Below are 13298 nucleotides of genomic sequence, written 5' to 3' on the forward strand. Positions count from 1 at the left end.
CAATTGTCTGGTGTAATAAACCAAAAGCAAGCCTGTATCAAGGTTGTATATCCATGGCAGTTGGTTGTCTCTTAAACTCTGGATGGAAGCCTATCAGGAGGTTTCAGTTAAATGCCTTCTGGAGAATTCACCTAGATAAAACCAAAATTCATGCATGCCATTGTAAAGAACAGTTCTCTGCATGCCAAACACATTGTGCCTCACCCCATCAAGTACTTCTTTTTCCTCCCAAAAACAATACTGCATTTTATTGTTACTGGCAAAATTGCTTCTAGATATAGAGCTAATTTTTAAATCCTCTTGAAAATACAAGGCTAAAATGTTCTTCTGTGGTGAAATCATATTTTAAATATGGTTATTTTTTCTCTACAGACTTTATGTATGTGATAATAGGAAATAAAATTCCTTACGTCTTTCCTTGTTCTGTAGGATGAACCATGTAGGAAATAGAGTTTAACAAAGCTGACTAATTCTTACTTTGATACTTTTCTTCCCTATCTCATCAAGAAGAAACAAAAGGGAAAAAAAGAGAGAAGAAGAGAAAATAAAAGCCGATTAAGCAAGTGATTAGTAATTCTGTGCTTTTAAGCAGAGAAATTTATGAACAACTCTGTGGAAATCTTCAGTTTGATTTATTTCAGAAATCCCAAATAAGAACATTTCCTCACGTTTTCTCACAAAGTGCAGAAGCACTGAAAGCAACCCCAGTAATGATTTAATCATGATGCAATGGGCACATAAAGCAGGACCCTTTTGACCCAACCCTGTCATGGAAATGGAGCCCACATGTAACACTGCGATGCAGCAGGAAAGGACACCCAACTACATTCTGAGGAGAAAGTTGTCTTGGTCCTATCCTACCCACTGGATGACAGCCATGGAGGGAGTGGATGATACAGAGAGTAAGGAGCAAGGAAACTTGAAAATTTTCTCCAGTAACTCCAGACAGAAATTTAAGGTGGAATGGAAATAAATGAAAGTTGTGCTTTTTGGGCTGCTTGGGAAAATTCAGGAGGTTATTGGAGGTTTCTTACAGATAGTAATTAGCCTAGGAACAAAAAATAACCATTTTTGTATTAGCTATGTGCTTATTGATTAGTAGTGGAGGAGGAGAATATTCTCCATGTGTTTGTCAGCCATGGGACACTAGCCTTTTTTTTTTTAATAAGGCTGCAGGACACACAGAGTCAGTCCTGGAAGCCTTGAGATGAAACACTTGCACTGGAAAAAGGGGGATAAATGCCATTGTACAAATTGCTGATTATGTCCTCACACTTTTCTCACTGGGGGGACTGGAGTATCCTGTGACAAATGATGGGTAAGAGCAAGCCAGTTAACCATCTATGAGACAGCAGGGAGGGGTCGAAGCCAGACAAGATCAGCAGAAAAATGGATAGATGTAAATTGTTCATGATTAAATGTCATCTGGAAGTTGGAAGAAGTTTCCTAAGGACCAGTGGGACAACTGTCTGGAACAGCTCCAAATGTAAGGTCTGGGAGAGGGGAAGTCCCAAGTGATTTAAAGAGGGGGTTTTCCACTTAAGAGAAGATTTGTATAATATGCTAATCTGAAATAGGCACTGGGGTGGCTGAAAGTTGTGTATGCCCTAATCTCTCCAGTGGGGCCTCACAAGGCGCATCTTGCTCTCATTTCACACCGTCTCAGAGTCATGACACAACTTTCTCCCCAGACCACTAACTGCTGCACAGCAGCCACACTCATTGCCTCTTGCTACCACTGGATTTTGTTTTCTGAGGGGCTTCCACTGGCATCAGTGACACTTGCAGTCTGAGACACTTTAAGGTCCAGCCTGAGCTGCACCACACTGCAATGTGGGTAGCTGACCAGGGCACCCCCAGGAGAGCTGGCAGCAATAAGATCAGATCGGGCTGAAAATACCAGCAGAGCAGAAAAAGCTGAACTGGGACGGGAGACCAGCATGTCTCCTTCTTCCTTTTTAAGAAGATTCTGTTGCTATGGCAATTTTCCCCAAGCTCATTTTATGAAAGCAAGCCCTAGAATGGAGGACTGAATTCAGCTGTTACACAAAGTAGCAATTATTCTCAACAATTGGGGAATTTACAGCCTGGATCTGAGCCACAGCGCCTTTCTCATGAAACTACCAGGTCACTTTTTCCAAGACCTTTGACATTCTGTGTTGTGAGGCACTGAAGGATATATTCTTTAAATAGGGTTTTTTTGCATACTGTGGTATTTGGAAATATGTAAACATTCACATTCCCTATTTATTCATCCTGACACTGAGAAATCAGTGTCTAGTTCCCAGGCCCCAAGCCAGAAGAGGCTTGTGTTCTTCAGAGAGGTGGCGATACAAGATCAGCTTGCTGGTGCAAGGATAAATGCTGATCCCAACCTACTGTATCCTGTGCTTTCTGACCAACCCTACGCTATCAATACCATCATTACTTGCTTGGCACCAGAGCAGAGACTACCATTGTAAAAGATCAATTCATCAAACAAAGATAAAAATATAAGAGCTATAAAGTGTTTATAAGGATCACACTGAATCTCTTTCTAGCTCAGTAACCCATCTTCAGCAGTGACTGTGAGTAAATGCTAAGGTAGAACAAAAGGATATTTTCCTGACTCTGCTGTTTCTGAATCTATTTCCAACCCAAGGGCTTCTTGAGCTGTGTGTTTTCTGTGTGTTCAGTAACTCTTAGCAGATCCTTTTTCCCTGAAATTCCCTGTCTCCACTGAGCTCATGTGAACTTCTAGCAGCTAAAGCATCCTTTGCCCAGCAGTTCACAGGTTACAGATTTATGGTCAGAAGAAATACCATCTGTTTTCAAATTTGGCTCCTACTACTTCATACTGTCCTGCCCTGCCTGGTCTTTGTTCTGCAAGGAACAGTGAGCCATCACTGTTCTAACCCTACACAGCCTCTCTGCATTTCTGGTGAGTTGGCAGCCCTCTTGCTGCATCCTCCTTCAGTCATGTCTTTTCCAGACAGAAGAGCCTCACATTCCCCAGAAAGGCATTCCATACCTTTTGGATCATTCCTACTGCCCTTCTTTCAAACATTTTCAAGTCCACTAAAGCTTTTGTCATGGAAAAATATATTCTGTAGAAACACATATTTAATAACCTGTTTCTGAATGTTAGCAGGTTCTTAACTGACAATGGTCTACCATCTTAGCCTTCACAACCATCTTTATTTTGAAAGGCTTTGGATTATTGCACATATCCTGCAACTTTAGACTTAATGGGATATCTAAAGTCAAAAATATTTTTAGTCCAAAGTCCAAAATAATTTGAAAATATAGGTAATAACTTGATGTGCTAGGTTTTTTTTCATGAGTAAGAATGAAAAAATCGCTTGATCTTATTTCTATGCAATGCTGAGCTTCATGGAAATGCATGTTAGCTTAAATGTTTGATGTGTTTTGTTAGTGAGAACATGTAGATTTCTATGTGGCTGGATAGGATCAGGGCATGGGGTCTGTATGAGAAACTTGAGAATTGTGAGGCAAGTGTATGGGAAAAATTCTAGGCTGAACAAGAAACCCTTAAAATATTTTTTTTTTCTCAGAAATGAATTTTTGCTAAAAGGTAGAGATCACTTGGCTAAGTCTCCCAATTGTGCTGGCAGTATTCTTGCTTCACATATGTCTGACTAGTTTTGTAGCCTTCAGCAGTTCATTAATTTCTGTCTCTCTCTTATTCATTCTAGAATGTTAGATTATTACCTGGCTGCCTTTGTTTCTTGAGTATTATCATTAGGTAATACATGATTTGTTTAAGTTGTAAGTGCTATAAATGCCATTTTTTATCAGCTGGTTTGTAACACAGCAAATGCCTGTTCAGGTAGTGTACTGTCTCCAGCGCCATTTTCAGTCTTTCCAAGATAACCTTTCTAGTTAATAAATATCAGAAATTCTTTTCATTGCACATTCTTTGAATACCAAAGTGGCTACTTCAAGAGTGCAAACAAATGGGTATTTATTTTAAGTTTGGAAACAATGTTTGTACAAGATCACGTGCTTTTTCAACATCCTTTTTAATTTTTAGAACACATTTTTTGCAATTTATAATGAATACACAATCTCTGATTAATTTGTTGGCAAAATTCATACTGACCTCACCAGATCAAGATTTGCTCTGTGAATTTAGTTCTTAAGGGACAAAAACAAGCTTAGAAAACACTTTTCCACTTTGTGTCTCACTTCCCTGTCTCTTTAATGGGAATGATGAAACAAACTGAACTCACAGCTCGTTATGAAGAGAAATCTGTCCATGTCTGAAATGGGCAATGACAGCTATGGGTGGAAGACAGAGGGAGTGTGATGTGGGGTCATCTCCCCTCTGCCTGTGTCCTGGGCCAGCAGGGCTGGCACTGGCAGCTCTCCTGCTGCTGCATCCTGGGATGTTCTGGTGTGACAGCATCCTGCCAGGATCAGGATAAATGAAAGTTAGCACAGAAAGCATTTTTTCCTGTTTAGGAATGAAGTTAACTTGCTTGTTTGAACATATTTTTATGCAGATATTCTTTGAGTTTCTGTAGGGTTCATTCGGCTCTCTGATGTTTTCATAGAGTAGGCAATAAATCCATGGTCTTTATTTATACTTTTTCCATCTATGGATGTATTTGCTAATATGTAACTACAGTATTTACAGAATGTCATTCTTTTCTTTATATCAGAGGAAAAATAACTATTTTTATGGAAATAATATCCAAAATAAAGAGGTGAAAAATCTTTGATTGGATTTAATCTTTTTCTTTCTTTCTTTCTTTCTTTCTTTCTTTCTTTCTTTCTTTCTTTCTTTCTTTCTTTCTTTCTTTCTTTCTTTCTTTCTTTCTTTCTTTTTCTTCTCATACAATGTCATAGCTTTGCTGTGCTCAGAGGTAAAACTGAACTCTACAGAAATAAATTTTCTTTGTTTCAGATATCTGAATTTATTCTATATTTTGAATTGTAAGTAAGAAAAAACAGATCTTTGAACAGAAAGGGTTTTCAGTAGGCCAATATAAATTCACTTTCAGCAAACTCCTTATAGGCTAGTTTTTCTTCACTTCTAGGTGGAGCAGAAAGCAATATAAGCACTACAGACATGTTTGGGTTATAAATTTCTTCAGAATAGTAATCCCTTGCACACTATGGTTCTTACTGACCATATGCAATGTGACTGAAGTTTTTGTGGCATAGTCTGCCTTCTAATAGTTTGACTAAAGGGAAATTACTCATAAGAATTGCTGGTAAAGCCTAGAATACGTTTCATGTATTGTAAGTGCTGCTTTTCTTAGCTGATATTTGGGACATGGTTTCAAAACCTTGTTGAGGAGTTCCATAAATGGGATATATATGTCAATTTATGTATAAGTATGAAAATAATCAAATCCATGAAGGTAATATTCTATCCTCCCCACCTGTCCAGACAAGTTTCCACAAAGTGATATATTGTAAAATTCTGAATACACTGAAAAACAAAACTGGGAGTGGCCCAATTATCTGTTGTTCAGAGTGGGGTGGGGCACATGACCTTACAGTCACTGCTCCAGTCCGGGATCCTTCATGAAAAGGTTTGTTTAATGGCTATGACCATAAGCTTGATTTTCAGTGAAGTGTTTGAAAGAGCCATGTATAAAAGCTTTTTAATCATCAACCTTTAATGACCCAGTAAATACATAACTTCATTTTTCTACTTACATATTTCGCCAGCAATGTTGGACATAGATAGCCAGTAAGTTTGGATAGTGTGACTCCAGGTATTTTCTGGTAATTGTGCCATATTCATTCAGAAATTTTGGGGTAGAGAACTTCAGTGTTTTAAAATAAACTGGATAAAATGTGGCTTCAGGAATTTATTTAGTCACTACTGTAACATTTACTAATGGTGTAAATTATATAGAAAAACTCTTTAAATTTAGAAGCATGGCTATTATAGTAATTTAAAATAAAATTGCCATATTATGCCAAATAACTCTTTATATTCATCAAGTCAGTAATTCCAAATAGAGTTTAAGGCTTTGTGTTTTGCTGAAGTAAAATCTAGATCATGACTCTTTCCTCTCTCACTGCATTATTATCCTATGTCATTTCAGCATGCATACACAACTACAGCCATAAATGGGACAAATTTTTGTACATCTGCAAAGGATTCTGTCTGTATTTTGGCAAGGAGTTCTGCTAAACTTGCATCCATTAGCTGTTTTGGAGATTTTCTCCTATTTTTAGGAAAGGTAAGTGTAAATAAAAATTATTTTTCTGTAAAAAGGAAGTGAAAAATCAGGTTTGGTTATCTTTTCGTATACCTAAAGTAAAATCAAGTTTATCTTCATTAAATTCAGTGTTGTCAATGCTATAAAATAAGCTTGGGAGAGAAGAATATTTGAGGAATTTAACTTTGCAGAGTTACTTAGTTGTATAACAGCAGTGTCCTTGGAGCCACTCTGGCAGTTCCAATTGCATCAAGTCTTTGGTAAATACATGGCAAAAGGTTTCCTCTGCCCTTTGGTATTGACATGGAATTGAACATAAAGTGTCACAACTACGTGATGCTGGAAACTCTTTAGCTATCTCCCAGATCAGTTGTGCTCTTAAATACTGGCTGTAATGTATTTGCCTCAGGGTTTGGGGAGATTGGTTTTTTAATGAGAAACATCTCTACATGGTCAATGAGGCTGCACTTCTCTCTCACTGCCCTCTACAGGTGTTTGTTGTGTGCTTTACTGTTTTTGGAGGATTGATGGCATTTAACTACCACCGGGAGTTGCAAGCTTGGGTAGTTCCTCTGTTGCTGGTTGGATTTTTTGCCTACCTGATGTCCCACAACTTTCTGTCTGTGTTTGAAGTGACAGCAGATGCCATGCTCCTTTGCTTTGCCATTGATATGGAAACAAATGATGGAACTGCAGAGAAGCCATACTTTGTGGATCAGGAGCTGCTGGTAAACCCCACTGATCACAGCAAAGATATTTGAGACATTCTAAGCTTTTAAGCGCATGGTCTTTCCCCAAGATCTAGTAATCTGAACCCACAACCCATTTCCTTTAGTTCCTATATTTCCTTTCTAACACCTTAGAACGGGATGGACTCAAGGATACAAGTACATTAATTTATAAACTAAAGTAAACGGCTCCCTCTGACTCCTGTGTGCTAGCTACAGCCTGCTGCCTTCTTTTAGATCATAATCTATAAGTAAAGGGTGACTATTTAGGCCTAATTAGATATATCTTCAATATATTGTTGGTAACTAAAAGATACAAATAAATAGAAGAGCTAGCTGCAGAAATTGATCCATGGGGTGCCCTAAGATTAATGCTTAGATTTCTTGTGACTCACTGTACACTGATGAGAAAAAATTAATAACAAGTAGCAGGTCAGGGATCCATTCCACATCCTACAGATGCTGTAGTTCTGAACAAATTTCATGCAAATCTGAGTTGCTCTGCTTCATACCTTTACAGATTCTTTTGCCAAAACACTGTGTTCTGTCTTTTGATTAAACTCTTCTGCCTCCGGACAGGCTTTTCTGTATCTTTACCCTTGTAATTACTGTATTGTATTACCTTCAGTACTTGGCTAATAGTGATGTAGTGCTGTAACTGAAGCCTTTGAATATATATGTCATCCCTTTCTAATTAAGAGAATATCTGGAGATGCAGATATTTCTTTTCCTTTTGTGCTATTTTTAACACTTCTGTTTTTTCCTTCACAAACTACACAACAGAGAAAATCTTAGTGATCCATGAAAATGAATAACCAGCAGCCAGAGTAGCTCATATGGCACAAGTGTTCTGGATGGATTTCTTCAGGACAATGTCAGAAATGTTTTGGAGTTTTGTTTTTTTATTTATTTTTTTCAATGCTACTGTTAGAGTTTCTGTAATATTAATAGAATTTTGTAGAGAACAACAACAGCAGCACAACAAAAAGGCAGCCTAAAGATAGGCTTAACCCTTTTACAGAAGAAAGCAGATATATATTCTTTGGCTTTGGTTCAGAATAGTACTTAAGCACATTGCCTGGCTAGGAATATGAAACCGAATGGAAAACTCTGAAGCCTTGACCTCTGTTCTTCCCTCTCTGTTTTGCCAAATTCTAAAATACTTCTTAAGCCAATTTTCCTTCATGAAACAGACACTCTGCTTTCTCCACTTCCAAACTTTGTGGTAGTTTCTCTTTAACTCTGGTCCTAATTCTGTGTAATTAGCCGTGCCCTAGAGGTGTGGGTGAGGAGAGGATTTCCCACAGGGACAAGGAGTCTTCCAAGCAAGACAGGCTCTGTGCCCTTCTATGGAAAAACTGTGGGCAGCACATCCAAACTCCTCCTCATTGTAGGATCAAGAGTAAGTTTGCTAACACAGACAAGAATTTGGAGTTTCCCAACACATGAAGGCATTTGACTTGTCTGCGTTACAATCAGGTTACGAACATCCCGGGGGTGGCAGGGAGGCTTTGTGGCCCTCAGGACAACATGCAGCAGTGGGCGGACAGCCGGGGGAGGGATTTCAGACAGCCGGAATCCTCAGTCCTGCAGCAGGAGATGTAACACATTTTTGATTCATCCTCCTCAGTTGCTTTCATCACTTTTGCTGCCTCTGCAGTCCCTCCCAGTATCCCTCAGTGCCATCCGGCCAGGAACCAGCTACAGTTTCTTAGCCCTGGGCTAGTTATCTTCCTTTACCAGGTAATTTTATTAGCATAATGGTTTCCTTTCACAAACAATCGCACTCTGGTTTTTCTTGTAGACCTTTGTGAGTCAGAGTAACAAGTTAACAGAAGGGCGAAAACACAGAAACACAAGATCATTGCAGGATAATGAAGATGGGACAGAGCTCCAGCCTATGGTGAGACAGAAGCATGGGATATGTATTTACCTGCCAGCTAATGTGTTTGCCTTTATGTTCCAAGAAGGGATGGAGGTTATCACTATCTCCTGAGGTCTCACAGCAACCAACATGCTGGATCCAGTATCCTGTTTTTTTCTTCTATTATTGTCCCTCCTCAGGAAACCCTCTGCTAGTGCAAAATGGATGAATTAAATAATTCTTCTCTTTTTTCTTCACATTCCCCATTATGCCCAGCAGAAGAAGGGAAAGTTTGGACAGTGCCAAGGGGGTGGGGGATAAATCATATTCAGATAGTCTTTCATGTGCCCGCTGTATCGAAGTCAGAAGAGTGGTAGGCTGCTTAATTTCATGTCAGAACTGTTGAAGCTCCAGACTCTAAGTTCAGAGATTAGAGGCCCTCCCTCTCCCCCTCACCCCCTTTTTTCTTTATCTTTCTTTTTCATTTTCTTTTTCTTTTATCAGTATATATATTTATTTACTCTGTTTTATGATGGGGTAATAAAGTTGAGGTGCCAGAAGGGAGTGTTTCCCCACACCCAGGCTTGGGAAAGTCCTCAGAGTCAACACTCACTCACTGACATCTGAAAATACACTGCAAATTGCCCAACCTGAGAAGCTGCCCCAGCAAGTTCAGAATCAGGACTGATTTTCCCTGAGCATTGTGGGGGCCAGGCTAAGGCTGCTTAAGGAGGGTTCTGCAGGAACAGCTCCTCTGGCACCCATTCTTGCACCCATGGGCACTGCTACACAGCCTCTGCTGTCACAGCCACTTACACAAGTGTAACAGATGTTGGTGATTTTTCTTGATCTGCTTTCAAAAGGTGCCAGGCTCTAGTGAGCCCTCACACAATCCTGTGGATGTTCTGCTACAGGCAGAGCACTCCTCCAGTTTATTACTACAGTGAGTTAGTTGTACTAATTTTTTCATTGTTTGAGTCTGTTATTGCATTCTTCAGTAATATTTTGCCAAGCATGGAAACCAGAGGCTGGGTGGGTGTTACTCTCTGCAAGAAGATTGTGGATTTGAGATACAAAACATCCTTAATTGTTTTCCCAGTTTACTCTTATGACATTGAATTGCAGAAACAGAAACAGTTCTATACATTATTTCACTCCTTTTTTCTCTCTTTCTAGACTTGACGTTCACCAGGAAGTGCGGAAGCAGAGCAGCAATAGCAAAAACAGCCATGTCACTAAAGGTCACCAATACTCCAGGACAAAGTATTAATTCTCTAAATCTGTTGTATTTTCTGCACTGGTAAAATGACACACAACATGTTTGTATGAATAAAATATTTTGTGTGTCATCACATCTGATTTTTATTATTACACTTATGGTCTAAAAGTTGATAATAAACTCACTCTTTGTAAATTTCTATGTTGTCAGACTAAATTAGTAAGTCAAAAAGGTCATGGAGCTAACATGGTTATTTCAGGCTTCTCTGGGAATGCTGTGCCAGTCATCCCTAGAACGGTAAATGCAGAAACATTTGTAGAGGAGGCGCTTTGAGATGACTGTCCTGATTTATTCTGCATTTATGATTTATTCTGCATATCTGAACAGCTAATTAAAGAACAGACTGAGCTCACTGATGGAAATTACCCTTGATAGAAATTCTCTGTAGTCAAGATGATTAGCAGTTATGAGGTAGGTGTTTTTCTTTTAATTATACTCTTTTGGGAATAGTTTTTACAAGTTTGTATCATGAACTGTCCAGCTCTTTTCCAAAGGGCAGATGAGGAATAGTCTTTCCTTCCTTCCTTCTTTCTGCAATTGAAAAGATGAAGCAGAAAAATTTGCATCTGGATTTAGAGTTTGACAAAGTAGCAGATGACAGAGATAAAATAACAGGACAGACATGAGATTAAAATGTTATAAATAATACTTCATAGAAATGTAACATGGGCATGAAATATATAATGGAACAAATGGAGTGTCTGTCAGGGCTCTAGTCAGAAGAGCAACATAGGTGTAGACACTTTTAAAAAATTAACTTGGTAACAGTCTGCCAGCATTTTCTTGTGAGCAGTTTTGAAGCTTGTTTAAACTTTGTACCTGGATCCTGACTGTAATACACTTTGTGGGCTCCACCTTGTTCTGAGTATGGAGTAGTTTTAGATTTTACTTGGTGGCACATTTTATTCTCTTGGTTCAAAAGCTCCTTTAAATTTTATTTGAGAAGAGGGTTGTGGTGGGAAAATGATGCCAACCAGGGATTTCAGTGAAGTATCAATATAGGAAATGAGACATCACTGCAGGTGACTCAGAACTCTCTTAATGAATAGATTGATAAACCCTTGATTAGTCACAGCTTGGAAATGAGGTAAGAAAAGCTCATTGATGCCTGAATAAGAAATTTTTATTTAAATACTGTCTCTGGCCTCCTGCTGTTGAAAGGAGACTAGTTATCTAGAAATACTAAGAAATACTTGCTTTTTATCAATCATTTAATTAAATTCAGTCGACTTTAATGTGAGCCACTTCAAGAAGTAGAATACAGGATAAATGATGAAAAAGAGAAGAAATAGACTAATTACTTTCTGCCTGGCAGGTGAATAATGTACTGGCTGTGAGTCATCACCTCTCCTTATTTAAATCTGTACCCTTGGATACTTATTGTGCTTGGCTTGTGGATGCTGTGGGAACTTCTGAGAAGTCCTGAATAAGCAATAGCTCTCTAACCCTGAGGAAGTGTGCAGATATGGTACTTACAAAGGGGCAAAACTTTTCCTCTGCCATGGATTTGCCAAGATTGCCAAGTGTCTTCACAATGTAAACATGATATTTACCAATTTACAAAGCATAAGAGGTTTGCTTAGAAGTTAAAAATCCCCAATTCTTATTACACATTCAGGGTTTTTTTTTCCTGTTTGATACTCACACTGCAAGTTTTGGCCTTTGACTCAGGAACTCTGGTGGCAAAAAGGGAGGGAAATTTTTATCTAAGTATATCCTTGTTTTCAGACAATCCCTAGATGACCTTTAGAGGTCCCTTCCAATCTCAACAACTCTGTGGTTCTGCTCATTGCAATTATGATGCAGTGTCATTGCCTTCACTGCAGCTCCAGAGTGGAGAAAGGACTCATACACTTCCTACAAATTCTGGGTTAACTTTTAAAGAAGGAAGGTACTGAAAAATGCCAGTTAAGCAGTATTTGAATGTATTCTGTTTAAGAAATACTGTATTGTCATTAGTCCAGAAATTACATGATAAAATAAGTTTTGAGAACTGTGTGTGTTTTTAGAGAAGACCTCCAAATATATAGCTTTTGATTAAATTTGTACAGAAAGCATAGCTTTATAACTGTCAGTTAGAACTCAAGACCTCCCAATCTTCCTTACATTGCACTAGCAATTGTGTCAACAACCTCCAGGTGTAGCATTCCTGTGTGGCAGGAACCTTGACCTGAATTAGAGGGATAAGTCACTCCTACAGAAGCTGATGCTATTTAGTGCTTGTTTCTCAGGGCTGCCTTCCCCTGCAGGGCACTGTAGCCAGGCAGCTGTAAAGGAGGCTGTGTAGGCACAGCTCCTGGGAATACAGCTCCTGCTGCTTCTGAGGGTGGGCTAAGCCACTTCCAGTAATTTGAGGTCTGCCCTGCAATGCAGCCCAGTAAGGGTGGACTCATCTTTCCTGCAGCTATGGAAGATTACATTCAGCAGAATGAAAGGTACTTTTATAACTATGTTCCTTAAAATCAGGAGACAGGGACTATTGGTATCTGTTAACCAGAAAATGGCTAAGTACTGCAGCCTATTGTTTGAAGCAAGGCAGCTTCATTTTGGTCTTGCTTGGTGTCTACTTCAAACTCTCAATTCAGATTTCACTGCATCTCTCAGTGGATGAACGAAAGTCATTCTTCCCCTGTACTCAGCACTGGTGAGGCCACACCTTGAGTGCTGTGTCCAGTTCTGGCCCCTCAGTTCAGGAAGGACATTGAGTGCTGTGTCCAGTTCTGGCCCCTCAGTTTGGGAAGGACATTGAGACACTTGAGCACATCCAGAGGAGGCAACGAGGCTGGTGAGGGGCTTGGAACACAAACCCTGTGAGGAATCGCTGAGGGAGCTGGGGTTGTTAGGCCTGGAGAAAAGGAGACTCAGAGGTGACCTTATCACTCTCTACAACTCCCTGAAAGGTGGTTGCAGTCAGGTGGGCATTGGTCTCTTTCTCCAGGCATCAACTGACAGAACAAGAGGACATAGCCTCAAGCTGCACCAAGGGAAATACCGGTTGGATATTAAGAAAAAGATTTCACAGAAAGAATAATAAAGTACTGGAATGGTCTGCCTGGGGAGGTAGTCAAGTCACCATCCCCAGATGTGTTTAAGAAAAGACTGGATGTGGCCAATCTGGTGCCATGGTTTAGCTGAGGTTTTAGGGCATGGATTGGACTCCATGGTCTTGGAGGTCTCTTCCAACCTATTCTGTAGTAACACACATACCAACAACAGGTTGTGTGTTGTTTGTTTTTTCTGTTCAA

At 39.4% G+C, this 13298-nt stretch overlaps 1 protein-coding gene across 4 annotated transcripts in view; it reads left to right on the top strand.

Annotated features, from left to right (window-relative positions):
• The window catches only part of SLC44A3 (solute carrier family 44 member 3), a 94982-nt gene extending 84790 nt beyond the window's left edge, over window positions 1-10192 (top strand). For all 4 annotated transcript variants that reach the window (XM_083867874.1, XM_083867873.1, XM_083867872.1 and 1 more), the window contains 4 exons: window positions 6066-6203; window positions 6674-6910; window positions 8715-8813; window positions 9951-10192. In XM_083867874.1, coding sequence (XP_083724000.1) covers window positions 6066-6203; window positions 6674-6910; window positions 8715-8813; window positions 9951-9956 — 480 coding nt within the window. In that variant the 3' untranslated portion in view covers window positions 9957-10192. The remainder of the gene's footprint in view (window positions 1-6065; window positions 6204-6673; window positions 6911-8714; window positions 8814-9950) is intronic.
• The last annotated feature ends 3106 nt before the right edge of the window (window positions 10193-13298 follow it).

Source organism: Zosterops lateralis, assembly GCF_965231275.1.
Source record: "Zosterops lateralis genome assembly, chromosome: 9".
Classification (NCBI taxonomy): domain Eukaryota; kingdom Metazoa; phylum Chordata; class Aves; order Passeriformes; family Zosteropidae; genus Zosterops; species Zosterops lateralis.